Source organism: Emydura macquarii, unplaced genomic scaffold (assembly GCF_026122565.2).
Source record: "Emydura macquarii macquarii isolate MOO-44397 ecotype Brisbane River unplaced genomic scaffold, CSIRO-AGI_Emac_v2 contig_295, whole genome shotgun sequence".
Classification (NCBI taxonomy): domain Eukaryota; kingdom Metazoa; phylum Chordata; order Testudines; family Chelidae; genus Emydura; species Emydura macquarii.
Window position 1 is genome coordinate 11,476,147 of NW_027130432.1, and position 25,173 is coordinate 11,501,319.

Sequence of the window (25,173 nt, forward strand, 5' to 3'; positions counted from 1 at the left end):
GGCAGCCCCTGGTCTTACTTTAATGACTGGTCCCTACCTTGGGAACATGTTGCTCTGAGGGATGATGGGCACCCTGTCCTCTTGTGACAACGGCTGGGAAGCAGTTCCATGGGGAGTTTGCATTTTAAAATAAAACCTGAGATTCTGCAGACAAAACATGTTGGCTCAGTGTTCAGCAAAAGCATTGAAGAAGGCCCGGGGCCAAGATGTTTGTGCAAGGAACTGCAGGTTTGTTTTTATGATTCTGAGGGACATAATGTGTTGGAAGACATGTTACTGAATGGAAAAGCCATCAACAGCGCTGGAATAATTGCGGGATGTAGGAATTGGTCATAGGTTGTGGAGCCATTCGCTTCTAACCTGTAGGTCACTGCTATGAATTTGGCCCAGGCTAGTAATGGCAGAAGGTAATCAATAGCTAAAGACCACTCTATGCCTTATGTGAAACAAGTAGATTGTCCCTGGGAACAGGTGTGCCCATCAAAAAGCATTGACAATTGGAACTAATTGACTGACACCAAGAAGGTCTTGGCAAAGAAGCCAATGAATGACCTGGGTTACAGCTTGAACTACCCTCAGCCCCTAGAGTGATCCCTGCAGATCAGGGTTGGGAAACAATGATGGGGCAGCACTGAGAATCTTTCCCTGCCGTTGTCTATGTTATATCTGTTCTGTGAGAATAAAGAAGATCTTAAGTGTCCAGGACTCTGAATTCTCAGCACCTTTCAACAGCAATAAAAATTCATTTCAATTGAAATCTAAAGCCCATGTCAGTCTTGAATTACTTTGGTGATGCTAATACGATGATCTGGGTTAGATTCACAGGATTTCTACTCTTAGAACATAGAATCATAGAATACTAGAGTTGGAAGGGACCTCAGGAGGTCATCTAGTCCAACCTCCTGCTCAAAGCAGGACTTCTCAGCTAAATCATCCCAGCCAGGGCCTTGTCAAGCTGCAGCTTAAAAACTTCTAAAGATGGAGATTCCGCCACCTCCCTAGGTAACCCATTCCAGTGCTTCACCACCCTCCTAGTGAAAATCTTTTTCCTAATATCCAACCTAGACCTCCCCCACTGCAACTTGAGACCATTGCTCCTTGTTCTGTCATCTAATACCACTGAGAACAGCCTAGCTCCATCCTCCCTGGAACCTCCTTTCAGGTAGTTAAAGGCTGCTATCAAATCCCCCCCTCATTCTTTTCTTTTGCAGACTAAACAAACCTAGTTCCCTCAGCCTCTCCTCATAAGTCTTGTGCTCCATCCCCCGAATCATTTTTGTTGCCCTCCGCTGGACTCTCCCGAACTTGTCCACATCCTTTTTGTACTGGGGGGTCCAAAACTAGACACAATACTCCAAATGAGGCCTCACCAGTGCCAAATAGAGGGGAATAATCACTTCCCTCGATCTGCTGGCAATGCTCCTACTAATGCAGCCCAATATGCTATTAGCCTTCTTGGCAACCAGGGCACACTGCTGACTCATATCCAGCTTCTTATCCACTGTAACCCCCAGGTCCTTTTCTGCAGAACTGCTGCCTAGCTCGTCGGTCCCCAGTCTGTAGCTGTGCATGGAATTCTTCCGTGCTAAGTGGAGGACTCTACACTTGTCCTTGTTGAACCTCATAAGATTTCTTTTGGCCCAATCCTCCAATTTGTCTAGGTCCCTCTATATCCTATCCCTACCTTCCAGGGTACCTACCATTCCCCCTAGCTTAGTGTCATCTGCAAACTTGCTGAGGGTGCAATCTACCCCATCCTCCAGCTCATTAATGAAGATGTTGAACAAAACCGGCCCCGGGACCAACCCCTGGGGCACTCCACTTGTGACCGGCTGCCAGCTAGACATGGAACCATTCATCACTACCTGTTGAGCCTGATGATCTAGCCAGTTCTCTATCCATTTTATAGTCCATTCATCCAACCCATACTACTTTAACTTGCTGATGAGAATACTGTGGGAGACTGTATCAAAAGCTTTGCTAAAGTCAAGGTATATCACGTCCACCGCTTTACCCACATCCACAGAGCCAGTCACCTCTTCATAGAAGGCAATCAGGTTGGTCAGGCATGACTTGCCCTTGGTGAATCCATGTTGACAGTTCCTGATCACCTTCCTCTCTTCAAAGTGCCTTGAAATGGATTCCTTGAGGATCTGCTCCATGATTTTTCCAGGGATTGAGGTGAGGCTGACCGGTCTGTAGTTCCCTGTATCCTCTTTCTTCCCTTTCTTGAAGATGGGCACTATATTTGCCTTTTTCCAATCATTAGGGACCTCCCCCAATTGCCATGAGCTTTCAAAGATAATAGCCAATGGCTCTGAAATCACATCAGCCAACTCCCTCAGGACCCTAGGATGCATTGCATCTGGCCCCATGTACTTGTGTATGTCCAATCTTTCTAAATAGTCCTGGACCTGTTCATTCAGCACTGAGGGATGTTCGCCTCCTCCCCATTCTGTGTTGCCCAGTGCAGTAGTCTAGGAGCTGACCTTGTCTGTGAAGACAGAGGCAAAAAAGGCATTGAGTACCTCAGCTTTCTTCACATTCTCTGTCACTAGGTTGCCTCCCCCATTCTGTAAGGGGCCCACACTTTCCCTAATCTTCCTCTTGTTGGTAACATACCTGTAGAAACCCTTTTTGTTCCCTTTCACGTCCCTTGCTAGCTGCAACTCCAATTGTGCTTTGGCCTTCCTAATTTCATTCCTGCATGTTCGAGCAGTATTTTTATAATCCTCCCTCGTCATCTGACCAAGCTTCCCCTTCTTGTAAGCTTCTCTTTTGTGTTTAAGCTCATCAAAGACTTCTTTGTTAAGCCAAGCTGGGCACCTCCATATTTGCTATTCTTTCTGCACATCGGGATGGTTTGTTCCTTCGCCCTCAATAAGGTTTCTTTTTCCCCATTTTGTGCTTGTTTTATACAATTCAAGGTGCTCCACTTGGCCCACGCAGAAACCTTTATTTAGTCTGGTGTTCTTTCTGGGACAGATTAAAATATATATACAACCTCTCTTCCACATTTGGATCCAAATGGCTCTTTCTGTTGGTTTAACTCTGTGTGGGATAAAGAAACCAACCATAAATGTTAAGGGAAAGAGAGGAATGGGGTTGTTTTTTTCCTGTGTAACAGTTGTGATGTGAAAAGGGCATTTTACCTGGTAATGGGTCAGTGGCAGGTTTGAAGGTTTAGAGCTCATACCTTTGTGACAAAAAACAAGTGCCCTCCCTGCTTTCTCTTGCGCACTGCAGCGTAACGGACAGATTATAACATGATCTACTATAAACCTGTTCTCAGGGAAGCTTTCCCTCTGTGAGTGCAGGAAAGCCATCTTTTCCAGAGTGCGTGGAAATACTGTGCAGCAGTCAGCAGGGATGAGAGCAGAACTCCTGAGGTCATGACACCGAGGTCCTTGCAGCAGTCCCATGGATAACGGGGGTCTCTTCATATTTGTGGAAAGTGGCCAGTTGAAATACGGGATGTTTTGCAAAATCTGGAACGACTGGGAGGTGTGATCATAGGTGCTGGAGCCAGAGATAACTTCTGCAATGAGAGGGATCAATAATCCTGTACAATTTGCTTTTGGGGTCAGTTTCCCTCCCTCCCCCCCAAGGTCCCTACTGCAGTATCAAGAATTAAATAACTAAACTTTTGAGATCAGCTTAACCCAAAAGCTGCCGAGTGTCCCCTTCCTGGAGCCCCTGGCTTTCTTTTCCAGCATTGCTACCCATTGGAAACATGACTGTATGATGTGAATCAAACAGGAATTAACTCAGGGAAGTTGCATGGCCTGTGCTTATGCAGGAGGTCAGACTACATGATTGCAGTAGCTTTATGATCTTGCTGTGGCTTTTCCATAAGCACTCCATAAACTTCACTTTTTTTGGTTCCTGCTAAATGTTTTTCTTCAGCAAGGTGTATCTCTTCCCCATTGCCGCCACCACACTATTTTCTCTGATCTACACTAAACTGACAGCCCAGCTCTGTTCCCCTGACCCTTTTCCAGAGAAGCTGTAGTGTGCCAATGTAGAGTTAAATACCAGTGGTTTGAGAGTAGTAAGTTCAACAGTCTCCCTAACTGAAGAGCTAATACCTGTTGTTAGCATCCGAGTTAAGGCTGTAGGATTTGCTTAGCCCAGTCGTAGGAGTGGCTTCTTGTTGACTGGGTTTTGCAAGTCCAGGAGAATGATCTGTGGACTAGTGCCCTGCACCAGTCTCCTCCACTCACTTTAAAACCAGGCATCAGCTCTTCAGGCTGCAGACAGGGTTACTTAGCTCTGCTGCTCCCCGTCTTTGGCATGGAGCGAGGCACTGAGGGCAAAAGGAGTTCTCTATGACGTGGTCCCCAGGGCTTCTGTCTAATCATGTTACTGAGGCGCCAGTGAAAGTCTTATTTAAAAAGCAATAAATCAGAAAACCAGTCTGGTTTCATGGTTACACTGACGCAGTTTGGAATAATACAGAATTCACTTCAAGACTTGGGGGCCAGATTCCCTGGGTTGTTTTGGCTCCTTTAAACCACCAGATCAGCCCAAAGGGAAGGTGGAATACACCCTATCGATTGGGAGGCCTGGCCAGTAGGGAGTTGCTGGAATGGCTCTTTGCCAGCCGTGCTCCCAGCAGAGGGGGCATTTTGGGGCTGTGCATAGGGAGATGGGAGTATGGCTGGACTGTGCAGTGCTTGGGCTAGTCTCACCTGGCTGATGGGATCTCTCCGTGGCAATTACAGCCTGATCATAAATGTGAGCAACCTTGTGGCTGCTCAGATTTATGCTGGGGTTCAGGTAGATCCCAGCTGCCCAATATTACAGGAAGAGAGACAGTGACTTAAATGTACTCTTGTGCCATCTACTGCCACGTTCCTGTGCAGGGACAGAGGAGCAGAGAATCAGGGTCTCTGTCTTTTAGATGAGATAAAACTGAGTGAGTGGATGTAAAAAGGGCAGGAAATCTTTCTAGCAGAGGGAGATTGCTGGTGTACCCTAGCCCAATACCAAATTGAGTAATTCTCCCTGCTCGTTATCCAACCCCAAGAGATAAAAAAAACTGTCAGGTGCAAAAAAATTGTGAAATTCGCTTAAAAACAATACATTTGGATTTATGACATTTTTGGAAGCACTCGCTTCACATTTTCAAGCCTTTCCCCAGAATCATGAAGGCTGGAAACTTAAATGAAAGCTGAGATTCCCGTGCAGTCTCCTGATTCCAGCAGCTGGGAGTCTAAGAAACCCAGCTGATCTGGTGAGACTTGTGATAAAATCATGGCAGCTGGCCTGGCTGTAAATCCTATTTCCTGAAGAATCAGCTGGCTCCATAGCTTCATATCCTGTCCCGCACTATGTAGAGTTGCTCTGAGCTGTTAAAACAGCTGCTGTGTTCCATCCCAGGGGTGACTGCATTTCAGGGTGGGGGAGAGGATTTCTCTATGGCTGCATGTGGTTTGTGGAGTTGTCCATCTTTAGGGTTTTGTGCAGCCGTCCATCACCATTGTATCTGAATGCCTTCCTTGTGGATCAATAGCATTCACAATATCCCTAGGGTATTTCATGGGGATCTCTGGCACGCCTTCTCCTTCAGGGCAAAACCTCTGCTTGGGTTCGTAGGTTTTATTACTTTCCCCTGTGTGTTGGTTGGTCGGGTTTTAATGAGTAGAAATCTGGAGTCCTTCAGCGTGGAGCAAACCTCTCAATATTTAGTGTTACAGCAGCAGCATTCTAGAGTTCTGAATCAGGAGCAGGATCCCATTGTGCTGGATAACGCTACTCACGTATTGCTGATCATTTGATTTTTCATCTTCCCAGGGGGTGCAGTAGCAAGCTATTTTGAGATGACATTCGTTTACGCCACATGTTTTCCTGGCAATTAAGATGGAATAAGTTAGTGCCTTATATAGACCAGCTCTCCCCATCTTTTTAGCAAAATTACCATATTTCCACTCTGTCCCTCCAAAAAATCTCTCCTACACTGAATATATTTCAGTGGAACTAAAAGGTGTGTCCTCTCCTGTTACGTATCCATTTATAGCTTTCCAGCGCTTGCAGGCATTCTGTCTGCATCCCTGATTCCTGGTGAAACCAGTGGTCTTCATGGTACATATGGATTAGTGTTTGAGGCAGGTGCTCATTAGCAGAAGGGAGTATTGTCTAGTGGTTAGCGCAAGGGACTGCGAGCCAGGAGAATACAGGTGTTCTGTTCCAGTGTCGACAGTTTGCTCAGTGTGGACCTTAGGGGAGTCACTCCACCTCTCTGGTGTCTGTTTCCCGACTTGCAGAATGGGGATGATGCTGATCTAATGAACATGGAGGCAGTGAAGCAAAATTCTTTCCTGTTTGTGCAGTTCTTTGGGGCCTTCAGCAGGCAAAGGGTTGGCAAGCATTCTAGAAATGCAGAGGGAGGTGGCGTTGTCTGGTCATGACTTTCTTAAAAACAAAGAAAATGGAGACAAGGCGTGGGCGATCTGGAGTTGAAATGAGGAAGGAAATAGTGCTCTTTGTTGGAATTCAGTGTTATTAAGGGAGGAAGCCGGAGGAGTTTCCCTTGTCAGTTTTAATGGCAATATTCTTCACATATGGTAGGGAAGGCTGGTCTAGTGGTTAGGGAGCTGGCTTGGAAGACCTGAGTTCAATTCCCTGTGTGACCACTTGGGCTGGTCTATACTTGGAAGTTAACATCCATTAGAATAGGCTGTCAGTTTAAAGCACAAGAGCTGTCCCTGAGTAACTCCATGTGTTGATGCTCTTATTCTGGGACAAGAGTGCTTTAATCCTCTTTAAACAGGAACAAGGCCCTTTTATTCCCCATGTGGAGTTACTCCGGGATAGTTAATCAGGAACAACTCTGTAGATGAGCCCCTCGGTTCCTCGTGTGTACACTGGGGATAACCGCACTGCCCTGTCTCCCAGAGGTGTGGTGAGGATATGTACATTAAAGATTGTGAGGTGCTCAGATACTACAGTAATGGGGGCTGTATACGTACAATAGATGGGTACAACTGGGATGGCTGGTACTATGACCATATGAAGCTGTCTTGTTCTTGCCTGCTGGGCCATGACCCCAAGGTGAACATCACCAATTGTCTTAGGAGAAGGGGACAGTTTAATTCCTGTTCCCTCTGCCTCAGTAACTAGGAGCATCCCATTAATCAGTGCGCTGTTTCCTACGGTGCCTCTTTCAGCAGCAGTGACCTGGTGCACACAATTATGGGGGGAATGCATCACGGATCAGCCGGTGACTGAAGCCTGAATGTTGGGGGTCATGGTTTGAAGGAAGAGGGCACCCGTCTTTGTTGCGTCGGGCTGCTGTGAAGTGACCCAGGCTGAAGGGCAAACAGAGAGGAAAAACTCAAGGCAGTGAATGAGTGGCCACTGAATTCATCAGACCCTCACAAACTGTTGTAGCAGGCCTCAGAAGTCCAGCCCTTGGACGCTGGCCCCAGCTGTGCAAATCCAAACAGTGCTGCCTTTCAGAGGCAGTGGATGTTGCTGTGTGGTGTACGGCTCCAGGTAGCACACGTTGAACAAGGCTCAAAGCACCACCGTTTTCCAGCAGCAACAGCCAAGAAAAACATGTCAGGACTGGAGTCCTTCTGTGTCAGGAAGCCTTTGGCACAGGCCATGGTGCTATTAATCTGTCTGAGCCGGGAGCTTGGAAACTGAATCTCATGAGACAGTGCCTCTCTAGTTGCTTAAAAATGGCATGTTTTGATAAAATCACATCTGTGTGCATTGTAATCACTCCAGCAACTTTGTCCTTAAATAACAGAACTGAGATAGAAAGAGACCTGCTAGATCATCTTATCCATCTGACTTTGTCAGGGCAGGATTGTTCCATGTGCGGTGTATTTAGCAGCCCGCTATCCTGTTCAATCTTAAACGCCTTAGCGGTGGTCTGTTTCCCTGGCAATTCTATCCCACAGCTAGAAGATCTGATAAGAAGCCTCTTCAATCAGCCTAGATTCCCCCTTTTTAAATTCATCCCAGTATTCGTCACTGTACTTCCTTTTACTGCTCTCATTCCTCCGCTTCCTATGCATTTACAGCCTTGAAACCTTTGTAGGTGGTTTTCATGTTATACCCTTCACTTCCCACTTAGCAGTTGCTTAGCCAAGATATATTTACTTAGCTCTTTGAATTTTCCCTTATTAATCTGTCTCTTCAGCTTCCTGGGGGCACGGGCCTTTTCTCTGAACTTTCTCTTGTTTGTCTCTCTCGTCAGAGGTGGAAGGCTGGTTGTGTGGCTACGGGGTTAGTCAGGGACTCGAGAGATCAGCGTTCATTTCCTAGCTTGGCCACAGACTTTCGGGGTGTTTGTTCAGAAAGTCACTTTAATCTCTCTGTGCCTCAGTTCCCCATCAGTAAAAATTCTTTGTCCTCAGTCCTTGCCTGCTTTGTCTATTTAGAGTATCCGCTTTTTAGAGCAGGGACATTCTCACTATGTTTATAAGGGCCTAGCTCAGTGAGGCCGCAGCGTTGATCCGGATCGCTAGGTGTCATTGCAACAGAGAGAATGTTTCTGATAATGAAGTTCCAAGAATAACATTCGATATCCCATGTGTGCAGTAAATCAGCCATGTCAGATGTGGCTTTCACCTCGTCGTGTAGAGAGGGACCTTGGCTTTCCTGGTCCATTGGCCTCTTTCTGACATAGCACATGCAAACTCATCTAATTTGCTGTCTTCTGAGTCTCGTGTTCTTCCCCATTACTGCCTCCCGTATTTTTCCCTCCCATTGTTGTTGTTTCAGGTTATGTTTTCCTGGGTATATTTCTGAGGTTGAATCTGGTTTTATTTGCCCTAGCTTCCTTAATAGGATTTTTCTGCCCTTACTGGTGTTTGTACCTCCTCTGAGTTTTGGATCCTCACCAATTCTCTGTGTACTCCCTCTTCCAGATCAGTGAGGATCTTGTATCGAACCAGACCCAACACAATTCTCGCCTCAACCCACTGTGCGCCTTCCCCCAACTCAGTATGTTGTTGTTCATTTGTTTGCAATCCTTCAACTGGTTGCCAGTCCTTGTGACTCATATGCAAACCAGCTGGAGCTAAGTTCAGCTTCACCTCAGCTTCACCTCAGCCTTTGTGTGAGGTGTTTTGGGGCATGCATGGGCACTGGAAATGTAGCTGATGACGCCAAGATGCTGTCACTCTTCCTTCTCAGCCTTTCTAGTAAGGTGAGTTCCATTGCCGCTAAGCCAGTTAATGAAAACAAAACGTCCAGTAGCTTTTTCAGCAGCGAATTGAGTGGATGCCAGCGTTAGTCAGAGCTTTCCAGCAGGAGGGAGTGGTTAGGTGATGTTACAGGCAAGGGGACAGCCGTGTGATAGGTATGGGCACGTGTTGGGGTACAGTGTAAATATACACCTGTCTCCCACCCGATCCAGCCCTTTGCGCTCGCCACAGGGAGCGCTCTCCTGAGACTTCGGGCAGAGTTTTTCAGCCCCGCTGGGGATTCGAGGCTGGAAAATAAATACATGGGGTGTTGCAGAAGGAAACGCTTGAGAGGAAGGACAGTAGGGCTTCCTGGCCAACGAGAACACCTGGCACCGGTGACTCAGAAAGGGCCCAAGTGACCCATCCAGGCTAATGCTGCTGGCCAGTTGCCCTTTTAAAACTGTGGGAACTTGCGAGTGGAAAAATGACCAGTCTGTGCGAAACAGGAAAAAACCCTGTGTGAGAGCTGTAGAGAAGGTGAACTGGGGTCAAAGGAGAGCTGAGGGGCCCTTTCATATTCAATAAGCCTTGTTCAGGTAGGGGAGGGAGAGAAGGAGACTGAGACCAAGTGGCTAGTGGTTGGGCTTGTGGAAAGAGGAGGACTTTAGAGTTGAGCTTCACTGGCAACCTCACACAACAAACCAAATGTCAGCGTAAGCTTTCTCCCCTCGCTTGGCTGTTCTAGGGTGTTGCCTGAATGACTTTCTCTGACCCAGTCCCTAGTTCTCTACCCCAAACAGACATTCTGGCCATTCGTCTAGTCTGCTTAGAGCCAACAGAATCAGCCTGCCGGCAATGGTTAGCAGTAAGGAAGGCTAAGAGGAAGAATTTAGCCAAGCTGCTAGAAACTGCCTCCCTGTCAAGAGCTCTTCCAGAATTTGCCCCCCGCTTGTTCCATTACTTAATGCCCCTTGGTTGTGGCAGCCCTTCTGGTTCCTTGAGAGTAGTGCAGGATTGGCTGTTCCCGCCTGCCTCCACAGAGCCAGTACGCTGCCTCTTCCCCACTGCGCTCAGCCCTGGACGCTCCAGGCCTGGCTTGCGACCAGCTGCTTCCTTTGCTCCGGCAGAGCCTTTGGATGTCAGATCAGGCCTGTTTTTTCTGCTGCTGTTATAAATGTTCCCGTAGTAACAGGCAGATGTAAAAAGCTGGCGTGATGGGAGGGGAATTCCGACCTGGGCGTGCATGTAACCCAGAGCTTAGCACAGAGGTGACAGTAATTCTAGTGCAACGTAATTACACACATCATCAACGAAGATACTGTGCTTTTTCCTTCAAAAAGAGACTCATCTCCCCTCCTTTCTGCTGCCGGAGCAGCCAGCACACCAGTCTCAGTGGTAGCATTATATTGGCGTAGTAGCAAGCTATAAGCATTTCTTAAGATCATGCCATCACTGTATCTAGGGGATGAGTATTAAGGCCAACATTGTCAAAGTTGGGTTTCTGAAAAAGGCACCCGAAATAAAGTGGCAGCTTCGTAGCACTTCTGAAAATCAGGCCACTTATAAAGGTGCCCAAATAAAGATTTTGGTGCCCTTCTGCAATGGCTAGACCACATCTCTATTTGCTGTGGAAGGCAGACTTATGTCCCTACAGGTTGCACTGGGGCTGCTCCCATCCTCAGCTTGTTATGAAGCTAACAATACATTGGAAGCTATTCTGGGCCAAGACCCGGCTAGTGCGTTGTTGAGGCTGTGGATGGTGGTGAGTTTCTAGGGCTCTGGTGGGAATATCCCTTCCAGAATCCCGGTCCGGTCTGCAGCAGGTGCCGTGTTGAGCACAATACTCCTCCATTGAAGGAGGTGAAGGCTGGGGTCTCATCTGCCAGGTACATCCCAATGTTTCACTGATATCTGCATCACATGGGAATGCCAAAAGGCTGCTGTGACATAGCAGCTGTGGTAGAGAACCAGCAGCAGGGAGGTTATGGAAAATCTGGTTCCTTTCAAAGATTTTCCATTTAAAATACGCCAAGGGGAGGACGTGAAATCCAAACAACACAGCATAACACACAAATCTACCAGCCAGAAAGTGACACATGCTGCTTTAATGCGTAGCTACAGCATATATCCAATGGTCGTTCCCCTCCCTCCGCCGCCCCCCCCCCCCCCCCCCCGGTGCCATCTCCCAAATAATCCCACGTTCACCCGACCACAAATACTGCTGTTCAGAGCAGACTATTTTGAACAGCAAACCTCAGTGGGGGCACCTGAGAATATCAGCATTGCCAGACATCTCCTGCTAGCATATTGTCCATCAAGCTGTGCCAAATCCATGGAAATTGAGTGTAATGAGTTTATTTTGTGGCAGCCCTGGAAAATAGGAGCCAGATGGTTCTCATCTTCAAACCAGAGGAATGTTATCGCTCCTTGGTAGAAACTTTCTGCCCCATAGGTTGGACCTTCAGTTCTTTGTGCTTGACTAGAAAACATCTAGGATACATGAGAGCATAGGAGTGTGTGTAAGTGGCCAGAGATGCAGATGTTCTCTTTCCAGGCAGAGTGGAGGTAATTACACATGTGGGTTAAGTGCACAATGTACATGCACTTGGGGTGAAATTCCTAGGTGAAGAAGCCCAGTGAAAGGCCCTTTATACAGTTTAAGCCCTTGGTGAGGGCTAGACAAGGGGGACTAGCTGAGCAGATGTGCTGAGAAGACTGCTGCAGGCCCCTGTTTTATGGAAGGGATCTCGGTGCCAGCTCCTCATAGACCAAGGCAAAGAGCATAGGTAGGGGAGGGCCAGGTTCTGGGAGGTGAGATGTACTTGATCTGGCAGCCCTAGTGAAATGTACAAATAGGGTCTGTCCCAAAGCCTTCTGAAGTCATTGCGGACTCTTACAGGCTTCAATGAGCTTTGGATCAGGCCCATAGCATGGAGCAGAGGCCCTGTGGAGGGGTTACACTGCTGCCCTGTGCTTTGGCCCCAGGACAGGAACAGGATTTCACCACCTCCACCCTCTGCACTTCACCCCCATGAACATCAGTTCTCCAGTTTAATGAGTCCCATCTCTCACGTGCTGAGTAGTAAAGTCCAGGACCATGGACTTATGATGTGTATCCTGAATGCAGAATATTTATTCTCAATGTTGATTCTGTAGCTGGTTAATTGTTGCTGCGGGGTTTCAGAATGGCAAGGGAGCAGATGTAAGGGCTTGTCTACAAAGGGAAACTAATTTGGATTAAGGCTGGGTGTGAATTTGAAGTGGAGTCGCGATTCCTGATTAACAAAGTGGATTAAACTTTCGGAATAAGGCACTTTTGTTCTGGAATAACAGAATCCACACAGAGGACATTAATTAGGAATAGTTCGGAATAACACCCCATGTAGACATGACCTAAGTGAGTGGCAGGGTGGATACAGCACGTACATATCTGAACCACCTGTTACTCATTCACTCAAACTCCTTCTCTAATTGCAGATTGACAGGACAGAGACAGCTGTGAATAACCTCAACCCAGCCTTCTCCAAGAAGTTTGTCATTGATTACCACTTTGAAGAAGTGCAGAAGCTGAAGTTTGCTCTCTTTGACCAGGACAAGTCGAGCGTGCAGCTGTATGAACATGACTTCCTGGGAGAATTCTCTTGCACCCTGGGCATGGTAAGTCTCTAGCGACATTGCGCCCCAGCAACTAACCGCCACATGTGTAGATCCCTAAGCATTGCAGATACATGTAAGGGTGGGTGTGATTGTAGGCATAGCTGGTAGCATTGCCGTTAGTGAAGTTTTCCTGGCCCTTTTCAATATAAGACCCTGTTTTTAGTTGCTTGTGACTTTGACAGACTTTAACTGTTCAGGCAGAAACTTCCTATGTTGGGTGTCTGCCTAAAGTACGGTGACCAGACAGCAAGTGTGAAAAATTGGGACAGAAGATGGAAGGTAATAGGCACCTATGTAAGAAAAAGCCCCGAATAAACCTGGGACGTCTGGTCACCCTTGCCTCAGGAGGAAATTTTTTTTTTTTAAGTTTCATCAAAAATGGTTCCGTTATTTCTCAGAGCGAGGCTAGAGGGAAAAACACGTTGTTTTGCCCATGTTCAAAACAATTCTTTAAAAGAATTTTCTGGAAGCTTGATCGCCCCCATGGTTGGGAGCCAGGGCTTGACGTTTGGCAGAAGGGTGACCTTTGTGCAGGCATGTGCCTCTTGCTGGTTTTGTGAAACTACCTCACTTTGGCCAAGTTACAGACCTCTGAAAAATCTCCTTTCGAACATGGTCAGCGGAGACGTCTTAGGATTTGGCAACTTCTCCAAAGATTCTGTCTGCACTGAGCATGCTCCAGCCCAGGGCTGCAGGAGCTGAACAGGACGTTCTCTGCGACTGCAGCATCCAACTGCTTCAGGTGGCTGTGGCACCAGACCTGAGAACTGGGAAACGCGCTCTCCTGTGCCCTTATTGCAGGGAGTAAGGAGGAGGAAGGAACCTGATTCAGATGCACGAGGATCAAGAGCCAGACAAGGGCTGAAGAGGGACTAGATTGGAATAAAGAGCGAGGAGAGGATTATTATGACATCATGTAATAAGAGATTGTATGCAGAATACATAGGCACAAGGGGACTAATTAAGGTTTTCTACTCAACCTCCATTCTGGCATTTCCTAACTTATGAGAGCTTGACATTACAGCCTGAACACTCTTTAACATAGTTTTTTGGATATAAGCTGTATCTAGAATGCAATATTCAGAGTAGGCCCAACCTCAAGCGCTTTAGAAAATCCTACCCCTAGAGTCAATTCACCTGCTGCTGAAATGCAGCCATTTCTAGTGTTGAACGGAGCAGCTCTTCAGTAGCACGTAGTGACGTTGGCTCAGGACAAGATTATACCTACCAGACACTGCATCTGACAACAGTGAGCTGGCGTCCAGCATGACTCCTGCTCATATGTCTGGCTTTTACTGTTACCTCTGTCAAGCTGTCTCCAGTGAGTCAAACGTGGATACCAACCTCAGGACAGACTGTTAGGAAGCAAGGCACAAACCCAAACTGGCTGAGCTCTATGCTTCGTGTTCACCAACCATTTAAGTGTAAACTCCTGAAGCGCTATAACAGCCTAGCCCTGGAATCACAGACAGTTCCCTTGGGTGCTCCGATCTCTCTTGCCACCTAAGTACGCTTGCCTTAGTGGTAGATGGTCACTTTACACCAAATATCACAACAATGTTTAGGTTACGCTCGGTCCGAAGGACCAGTCGCCTATCCCAGATCAACTGCACCTTAGATGTCACACAAAAGACAATCCTTGCAGCCAGTCCTATAATAAACTGTCTCAATATTTATTAACTAGGGAAAAGTAAATAACTCTCATATTTCAAGGTTAAAATGAGCAAACATACACACACAAATGAGTTACAGTCTGAAGCTTCTATAATAAGCAAACTCTGTATGTTGCTCAGGGCTAACCGAGGCTAAACACCAGGGATTTCTTGCTTCTGCCTAAAAAAACCTTACTCTGGAGAGCCCCAGCAGCATAGACATAGTTTCTTCTTACTAGGGATTTTTATTCCCTTTCTCTGAGCAGCCTGCGTAGGTGGTGGGAGGGAATTCATTTGCAGGTTTCCTCTACATGGGGTGGGGAGGGCGGGAGAGAGCGATCAGCCAAGTCTTTTGACCTCTTTGATGATCCACAATAGTTCATCTGTCATTGATGGACGTTCTCTGTCACGCAGGAAGTAATGCCTTCCGCTGGAAGCCGGCATTTCACACTAGTTAATGGCTTCCTTCTCTTTGCCGATTCACACCGTTACAGAGGACTGCAATGCAGACACTTAACTATTCCCTTTATAACATGGGATACAAATATTACAAGTGAGATTAATGCATGCAGCAACTTCCAAGCTTTTCATAAAGTCTAATCACTAAACACATTCTTATCATTCTAATGCCTATTTTAAAGATTCTAACACACAGGTGAACCAGTCTGGTTCCCCTATGTATTTGTCAGTGTTCAGTTGAGACCAAGGGACCTCACAGTGTCACAGCCCCCACCTCCACCTGCTGTAGCCTAGATTGTAAGATCTTTGGTGGAGAGACTGCCTCTTTAATGAGGCTAGGCCTACACAGGAAAAGGTTTGCTGGTATAATGATACTGGCAAATCCTGCTAGCTTAAAAATAGTTTATACCAGCAAAAAGAGCTTTCCCTGGTATAGTTTATATTGGTTCAGCAAGTGAAATAAGTTACATGGGCAAAAACACATGTTGGCTGGTATAACTGCATCGATGCCACTGGAAAAGCCTTACAGAAATATCACAAAAAATTGCTCCCTGAGCCCACAGAGCTCTATCGGAAAGGGTTTCTAGAATAGGCCAGGCTTGCAGACACAGCAACGAGTGCAATGGGGCCCTCATCCCTTATTGGGGTTCTTAGGGACGTCAATAGTAAAAATAGTTCGGCTTGAAGGCTGACATCAGACCCGTCACTTTTCCTTTGTTCATAGTCGCTCTCACTTTCTAGTGCTATTTTCCTGTCTCCCAGTGACGTTTCAATCCCTCCTCAAAAACAAAAAACAAAAAAAAAAACCACCCTGATTTTGCTTAGTTTCCCCTGAAAACATTTCTGTTAGGATCTGTAAAAGCCTCTTATCAAGAAAAAATACCCTACATATTCCACACAAACTACTCTGTGTTCCAGAGCTGATGTTCTGATCAGCCAAGGTCAGTGATTCTCAACCTTTTTCCCTAACAGGGCCCAATGTTACAACAGGAAACTTCTTGGATCACTCTTCCTGCTAGCCAGTAAAGAGAGGTCGCAAGCAGGTTGTGAGCTCCCGACCTATGTCGTACCCAGTTAACTTGGCTGTGTGCATTCTACACCTGGTGGATTAATACTGGAATTGAGCTCCGCACTGGGGCATCTCGCAGAAGGACAATTGCTTTGTTGCTCTTGATGGTCTCACAGTGGACAGTACATTGTTTCTATGCTCCACTGTGGTGATCTGGCAGCGCAGAATAATGATGGGGACAAATTACAGTGGTAACACTTGCTTTGGTGTAACTGACTAGATGAGGGACAGGGCAGTGGAGAGTCAGGTTCACAGAATCAGCTGAGGGGGATAGTGGCTTCTTGGGTTGGATTTTGATCACTGCTTTTTGCCCTGTTGAGGTTTTATTAAGCCTGCCCCATTTTGAGGCCTGAACAGCTATTAGAAGGGACAGGATGCTGCCTTACACACAGATAGTCTGGCTCTGAAGAGCCACTAGAAAAGCGTTTGACTTCCCCTTTTAATTTCACTTTTGTTCCAGAGCTCTGTCAGATTTGTTTTGGAGTGTTTTGTTGCACCTCATTAGTTCTGTGGCTGAATTTAAAGGGAAGACTGTTTTGTTCTGTGATCCCTAACAACCTCTGCAGCCATGCGAGCTAAAACTATGAGGCATGATCAAATCTCATGCTTCAGGGCATAAGCAGACAGCCTGCCTCGGTCAGGAAGCAACCTTTAACCCCGTATGTGCAGTGCTGCATAAACGTCTAGTTTCACTGAGGTTTTTTGCCTATCTCTGAAGCAACAGCTTTTGGCCATTGCTGGAATGAAGATATCAGACTAGCTGGATTGATAGCTTGATCCTGTAAGGAAAATCTTGTAATTCTTGATACGATGAGCCCTGTCTGTGATTTAGGCTGCGTTTACACTTGAAACTACATCAGCACAGCTGGGAGCCCATCTCAGTAGTTAATCCACCTCTGCGACAGGCGGTAGCTAGGTTGATGGAAGAATTCTCACGTTGATCCAGGGCTGTCTACATCGGGGGTTAGGTTGCATAGCTGTGTCTCTCAGGGGTGTGGATTTTTCACACCCTGGGGAGACTTAGCTATGCCAATGTAAGTCTTCAGTGTAGACAAGCCCTTTCTGTTGCCTTTAATGTCTCCTTCCTGGATTAAAGAAGCGGTCTCCCTTCCAGAGGAAGAAAAAGCATTTCCCCTGAGCTCTATTGAGAATCCGTGATAAAATCTGGTTAGACCTGTGCCACCAGCTCTTATCTCACCGGTGTGGGAAATGCTTTATTCTAGGATCGGAGCTGGAAATAGCAGAAAAGAACTTCAATTAGATGAATGGTTGAGGCGCTTTCCCTCTAATGCTTCTGCTAGTGCTCAAATGACACATGATGCCTTCCTTATTACAGCTAAGGAGATTGCAGAGGGTTATTTCAGCTTCCGAATGGCTGTTTCCAGGCTTCTTGGGAGGAGAACAGAGAATTGTACAATATATAGGCACTTCATAGTATGATCAGCTCTTCTCCCCATTTGGGATCTACTTAGGCAAAATACAAAGTGCCCCTGAAAACTACAGGTGTTTGGGAATGCCCCGTATTCTGCAAGGTTGGGCCCTGAGGTAACGAGGAAATCAGACACCAATAGAAGAGCAAAATTGGCAGATAAAAGGAATTTTACTGTCTTGCTTCTAAGAGGTTATTTAAAAGAAGGAGGAGGGGTTCAAAAAGTATGTCTGTATCTTCAGCTGATGCAAGTCACTGTGGCTCCATTGACTTCAATAGAACTACGCCCATTGACATTGGCTGAGGATCTGGCCCATATTTTGAACTGGATACAGCATTCTTTCACTTGGCCTAAACCATTGGGTAGTGTTGCTGTGGACCATTTAACTTCTGCCATGTTCCACCATAGAGACAGCTGCATTTTGAATGTGGGTGAGCTTTTTTCCTGTACATAAAGTTTAACGATCCAGGTCTCTGAGCTGCTGAGTACGCTCCTCTAGACTTCCAGGGGAGCCGACAGTGCTTTGCATAAAATGAGAGCAAGACCTATGCTTTGAAATAGCCTTGGGAAGGAAGAACTTGTTGCAAAGGTGATGTTAGCCAAGTACTGCTTCTCTGTGTCCTTTTAAGATATGTTTTGAGAATGTGTGACTGTGAACATGTAACTTGAAGTAGCTAATTTAGGCAGTGATCAATTCTTCCTTGTTTTGTTTTTGATTATTTAGACCCTTACATTTCTGTATTTTGTGGCTTCCTTAGATTGTCTCAAGCAAGAAGATAACAAGAACGCTACTTCTGGGCAATGGGAAGCCAGCCGGAAAGGGAATGATAACGGTACAGTTACTATTTTATTATATCGATATAGATCTAGATTATACAGAGAGAATAGACACAGTGTGTGGTCCACTTGATAGTGCACTGGATGGGGACCCATTAAACCTGAGTTCTATTTTCTGCAAGTCAATTCATCTTTCTGAGCCTCTGTTTCTCCTCCTACCTTTTGTCTATTTAAGTTATAAGCTCTTTGAGGTAGGGACTGCCTCTTGCTAGGTGTTTTTATAGCTTCTAGTACAGTGGTTCTCAACCTGTGGCCCATGGGGGCTTTCAAAGTGGCCCGCCACTCTCCTCCTGCTGGCTGCAGAAGGGAGCCACTGCCTAAGATCCCAGGCAGAGTGTGTTTCTGCTGGGCTAAAAAACCAGCGCAGGCTCCTTGCTGCAGCCTAGAGCATGGGAGATCAGCACTTCCCTCCCCTTGGCTGTAGCAGGGAGCACAGAAAGCGCTCCACCTAAGTCCCTAGGCACTGGGTCCCTGCTGGAGCCAGAGGGGAGGCCATCAGCACTCCCCTTCCCCAGCGCCGATGGAAAGCAAAGTGCTCTGCCTAGGTCCTTTGGTGCTCAAGCCAGAGGAAGGGGAGCACCCTCCTCGCTGAACTCCTTCCGTCCGGCTGCAGTGGGGGGGGGCCTCCGGCGGAGACTGGTGGCCCTTCAGGGTTGTATAAATGATATCTGTGACCCTTGAGCCAAAAAGGTTGGGAACCACTGTTCTAGTATGATGGGCTTCTGATCTCACCTGGGGTCTGTGGGCACTGATATAACAAAATCTAAATCTGTGGGTAAGTACAAAGTGACCTGTTTTTCTTGTTATGCAAATGGTCTCTCTCCACACCTCCCTGAAACAGAGTGAGGTAAAAGGGTTGATTACAGTACACTGCTGATAATCAGTGATTTTGTTTGTAGTAAGAGGACAGGACTTACAACTTAGCAACAGGTCTCTTAGCAACAGCATCTCTCTGATGCACAACCCCCCCAGGTGGTGGCTTTCCCATTGTTGGTATATTTAGCAATATTTATTTATTTTTTTTTTTTACATGAAGAGGATAGATTTAGGTCAGGTCTTTGATCTTTGGCTCATCTAAATGTTAGATCTGAGCTCTGTCAGATTTTAACTTGAGTGACAGCCGTGAAGAGCTTTTCCTTCTGTATTATGAGAGGTGGGCTTCTATATTATGTTGAAACTGACAGGTTTTAAATGATGTTAAAAAATGGCTGAGCATGGCTGTTGCAGTGATATCCGTATTGCTGTTCACAGTAGAAACTGGTAAAATGGTAACAGGATTTCGCTCGCATTAAAAGAACATAAGAAAGGCCACACTGGGTCAGACCAATGGTCCGTCTAGCCCAGTATCCAGTGGCCAGTGCCACATGCTTCAGAGAGAATGAACAGAACAGGAAATCACCAAGTGATCCATCTCCAGTGGTCCAGTTGCAGCATCTGGCAGTCAGAAGCTTAGGGGCACCCGAGCACGGGGTTGCATCCCTGACTGTTTTGACTAATAGCTGTTGATGGACCTATCCTCCATGATTTTATCTATAGTCATTCTTTTTTTAATCCAGTTAAAATTTTGGCCTTCACAACACCCCCTGGTAATGAGTTCCCAGGGTCGACTGTGGTTGTGTAAAGAAATACATACTTCTTTTTGTTTGTTTTAAACTTGCTGACTATTAATTTCATTGGGTGACCCCCTGGTTCTTGGGTTTTGTGAATAATTTTTCTTGCCCTTCTCTGTGCCTTTTCCATTTCTAATATGTCTTTTTTGAGATGGGATGACAAGAACTGCACACAGTATTCAAGGTGTGGATTTATGTAGTAGCATTGGATTTATATAGTAGCATTATGATATTTACTGTCTGATTATCTATTCCTTTCCTAAGGGTTCCTAACATTTTGTGAGCTTTTTTGACTGCCACTGCACATTGAGCAGATTTTTTCAGAGAACTATCTACGATGACTCTAAAATCTTTCTTGAGTGGTAACAGCTAATTTAGACTTGTATGAATAGTTGGGATTATGTTTTCCAGTGTGCATTACTTTGCATTTATCAACATTGAATTTCATCTGCCATTTTGTTGCCCAGTCACCCAGTTTTGGGAGATTCCTTTGTAACTCTTCACAGTCTGCTTTGGACTTAACTATCTTGAGCAATTTTGTATCATCTGCAAAGTCACAGTTTATGCTCTTTTCGAGACCATTTATGAATATGTTGAACAGTCCTGGTCCCAGTACAGATCTCTGGGGGACACCGCTATTTACCTCTCTCCACTGTGAAAACTGATAATTTATTCTTACCCTTTGTTTCCCATCTTTTAGCCAGTTACTGATCTATAAAATGATGTTTTCTCTTATTCCATGACTGCTTAGTTTACTTAAGAGATTTTGGGGTGGGACTTTGTCAAAGGGTTTCTTAAAGTCCATATACACTATCTAAACTGGATCCATTGTCCACGTGTTTGTTGATCGCCTCAAGGAGTTCTAATAGATTGCTGAGATATGATTTCCCTTTACAAAAGCCATGTTGACTCTTCCCCAATAAATTGTGTTCATCTGTGTCTGATAACCCTGTTCTTTACTATTGTTTCAACCGTTTTCCCTGGTGCTGAAGTTAGGTTTACCAGCCTGTAATTGCAAGGATCGCCTCTAGAGTCTTTTAAAAAAATCTTAATATTGTGAAAGAAAATGAAATAACAAAATTCATGAGCCGTACCTGATTCACATGTCTTTCCTGACTAAGTCTCTCTCCATCCTGTGCTAGGCACTTGCTTTGAAAGAATTGGGCTAGATTAAACTGTCAATTGTCAGGATAAAAAAAAAATCACAATTGTTTAAAAAAACTTCATCTATTGCTAATACCTTGGATTACTAAAACTGAAAGGATTTTAAATGTCTATTTGACTTCGTACAATATATGTAATTTACTATTTTGCATTTTAAATCCAGTTGTGTGGTGAAAATAGATTAGGTAAACTTCACTTTTGCTTCTAGTCAGTTTCTCTTTTGGGTTCTCATACAACATGCTGCAACGGTTAAGTACACAGTGGTGCATTATTCGGACTGCAAACACTGCAATGCAGTAATCTTCCACATAAACAATAAAATAGAAACATGCTACTGTTCTTGGCTTTTTTAAACATTAGGTGGTACAAAACTTAACATCTGGACCTGCGGAGTCCCTTTAATTTTTTTAAGAAAGAATTGGTTCTGCAAAAGTGGTGAATGCATTAGATGTGCTTAAGGCAGTTTATAAGAGATGTTAATGTCAAATACTGGTCCTGTCTGTTTGGATTTTCCCACTGTTAGTTTAATATCCCCACCACCACCACTTGTTGTGGGGATTGAACTTGGGATCTTCAACACAAACAGCACACGTGTCTTCCACTTAAACGAAAGGCTTAACTCTGCTAGCAGTAGTAGTCTCTTATCCTTTGGGTCTGCCGTGAGGCGGTGACATTATACCCTGAGCCAGCATGTTATATCAGCAGTGGATAGTTGATTAGTGACTGTGCACTGTCTACCTGGCTTTTACCTCGATATACCTTATGCTGGAGTATTTCTGAATATGGCTGTTCCTTCTACCAGGTTCTGAGTCCCATATGTCTAGGTGCTCTTTAACGAGATGGAGAGCAGTTGTCGTTAATGGGAGAGCAGGGATTCGTACATGCTGAGGCAGCTGGCCACTCCTTTAGTTCACAGAGCTCTAGGTCACCCTCTGGGAACCCTTTCTGTCTCAGTCCTGCCAGCCTGCCGCTGCTCCTCCATGTTCTGTGTGCGTCCCACGACCCCCTGCCAAGTCTTCGGAGGCTGAATCTCCACATTCCTTTCTGCCTGACTAGAAGCCTGCTGGCTGCTTTATTGAGCAAATGGGGCCCGTTCGAATTTGCCATGTTGTGGAGGGCTTTCGTCTCCCTTCCCGAGCACTGGCTGGAAAGGAATTATCAAATATGTCGGAAGAGATCCTCATCTCTGCCCAACTCTCCCGCCATGTACTCAGCCAATCGCCAATCCGGGGAGGGCGTGTGCACGTGCGCGCGTGTGTGTGTAAAAAGTGGTTATAGAAGATCCACTGGCAGATGGCATCACTTGAATTGCTTCAAATGTTTAAAGCGCCTACCCAAACATTGACCAATGCTTACATGTCCTCTGCCCCATGAGGCAGTTGTTTTCCCCATGTTATATATGGGGAGCTAAGGAACATGGAGTTTAAGGGCTGGGTTTACACAACCCCCAATGACTGAGGACACAGTCCACATTAATTCACACACATCTTGAGCCATCCTCTACTCTTAGGAGCACACCAGCACCCTCATCATGCTTCTGCTGCTCCCTTTCTTGTGCTCCTAAATCCCATAGGTGCTTCTAAAACTTCCACCTCTCTGTGACTTAGCCAGTGTCACAAGGCCTCTCGGTGTCCAAGCTGGGAACTCAAGAGACTGCAACTTGGCGTTTTTGGTTCCTGGGCTATTTCAAAATTTGGCTTGGTTCTGATTTGGAGCTGCGGACCCGGTAATCCTATGTTTCCCAGGAGCCCACCAGAAAGCCAGGCAGGATTCTCTTGGAGCCCTGCCTGTGATTTGGCAAAAATCCATCGAACCTGAACCAACTGTCACAAAACAGTTCAGATTTGACAAACCGGAGTTATCCAACGAAACCGTCGTTGGGAAAACTTCCAACCAGCACTACTTACAAGCAATCTGGATGGTTGAGTGCTACTCTTCGGTTGTTCGGGTTCTGGCATAATCATTCACGGGAAGTGCGCTTTTTTAAAATTGTTTTCTGCACGTAGTTGAGTGTGGGAGTGTCCCATTTGCTTTCCTCATGCATTTGTGCCAGTAATACCCAGTGGAGACGCTTGGGAAAGGCAGACCCAAAGAAAACGCAAACAGGGTTGGAGTGATTGGTTCCAATGTTCTAACAAATATTCACAGGAAAATGTTCGTCCCCATCCAATATTCACTCAGTCCAACTGCTAAACATATAGCAATTGGAATCACCTTCTAAATTGCTAGACCAAAGGGCCACTGAAAAGGATCAGGCACATGCTGTTTTTGTGGAGGGGAAGGAATTTAACACCCTCGTCATGTTCAGAGTAAATAGAGAGATTATTAAAGAATCTGCTTTAAAAAACAAAGGGCCCCGTTTGAAGTGTCGCATCTGGGCTAAGATTGTCCTGGGAAACCAAAGATTTGGGTGGCTGTTGCAAGTTGTGTGTTGACAAAGTCCCTTCCCTGTTTTCAGAGTGTGGAAGAGTTTCCCATGTGTGTGGATAGCAAAAGGAAGCTGGCAGAGGTATCATGTGTGAATCCAATGGGAAACCTTCTAACAGAGTGTGTTGGAATGAGATTTTTTTAAAACATTTTGTTTAACAGGAGAGTGACTGCAGGATGTGTCTGCTGCTCTCTGCTGTTCTGGGGGGGGTTGCAACTTGGAGTAATGGGCAGAGGTTTCACTTACCTGAGGACCAGAGCTGGGATTTTTTTTTTTTTTTTTTTTTTTTTAAAGGATCCAGAGAGAGGCAGCCCCATCCAGCAAGGGTTGGGTTCACACCAAGAGCAGGCATCACAAAAAGAACCAGAACTAGAGGCCAGTCTGGCTTGTGGCAGACAAAATCCCCAGCTGGCAGCCTCTTCACAGTATTATACACCAGATCCCTTTTCCCTAATGCCTGCAAGCAAGTTAAACTAGCACTTCGTACCAGCTGTGCCACCAGTCTTGTTTGGGCTGGGTTTATTCTCTGTGCTTTTCCATATCGAATGAGACTCTAGAGTCCTTTACGCCATGTAGATCTGGAATAAGTTTGGTCCACACTCCCTGTAGCTCAGCTCAGAGAAATACACAGCAGCATTTGCGTGCTGATCTGTCCTTTTGATTTATTCTTGTTTCTTTTGAGAAGGGCTGATATGTCCCCGTATCTTGTGCCACATGGATTATCGCAAACTGGGCCTAATGCATTGTAGCATACTGCCAAACATGGGACTGAAATACTCTGACTGGTACTTCTGGATTGTCAAGAAGAGATATGATCTTGCAAAGCAGAATATGTGGCAGGCTTCTGTTTTCCTCCATTTGTCATTATTCAGGGAAAATATACATCAGCTGCAACACAGATATAAAAGGCTGTCTAGCCCCTTCACGGCTGCTCTGTCAGCCAATTAGCCCTCAGATTTCACTAGAGAGCTGTGAGCAGGAGCAGATTGACTTGGTGAGTCGCGGGTGTCTTTCTACAAACGCAGGATCCAGGGGACTTGCAAGAGGTTGTGCATAAACTGATTTTTTTGGGAGGATCCTATATCCCAGGAACCATCAAAGCTAGAAGATATTGCTGTCCCTGTTGAGGTAACTGGGATTTTTCATGCATTGAAATAGTCTTGAGTCCATAGACCAGACAAAGAGATCTTTGGCTCAAGGTGCTTGAGATAATCTGCCTCCATGTGTTAGGACCATAGCTGGCCTATTCAGCAGTGTGGCAGGTGCATCATGCTGAGATTTGCTCTACCTGTATCATTGAACAGGGCTGGTACGTTGAACTGAGATATGTGCTCTACCTACTGGGTTGGATCTAGATCTCGTGCATCTAGGTATCATATCCACTTAGTTCAGCCTTTCAAGAGTGCTTTGCTCTAACCTAGAACTGAGCAAAAAGCTTTGGACTAATTGTTTATTTGCTGAAAAATGCAGTCGTGGTCAATCTGAAGCTATTTGCTAGCTTGACCTGATTCGTTCTGGCTGGGGACAGAGTTGTTCAGGGCCAGCTTCAGAAGCGTGAGTGTGCGTCACCCTTTAGCCAGGACACTCGCTTTTCAAGGGGGAGACTTCGTTTGAATCCCTCATCTGGAGTGAGGACTTGAACTCAGATCTCCCCATGGAGCAGCCTAGCCACTAGGCTGCAGGCTATTCTGGGATGGGGTGATATCAGTCTCTGCTGTTCAAGC

At 45.9% G+C, this 25,173-nt stretch overlaps 1 protein-coding gene across 3 annotated transcripts in view; it reads left to right on the forward strand.

Moving 5' to 3' along the window:
- CPNE2 (copine 2) overlaps positions 1 to 25,173 on the forward strand; it is a 157,286-nt gene that overhangs the window by 40,627 nt on the left and 91,486 nt on the right. For all 3 annotated transcript variants that reach the window (XM_067552185.1, XM_067552176.1, XM_067552167.1), the window contains exons 3-4: positions 12,621 to 12,800; positions 18,169 to 18,243. In XM_067552185.1, coding sequence (XP_067408286.1) covers positions 12,621 to 12,800; positions 18,169 to 18,243 — 255 coding nt within the window. The remainder of the gene's footprint in view (positions 1 to 12,620; positions 12,801 to 18,168; positions 18,244 to 25,173) is intronic.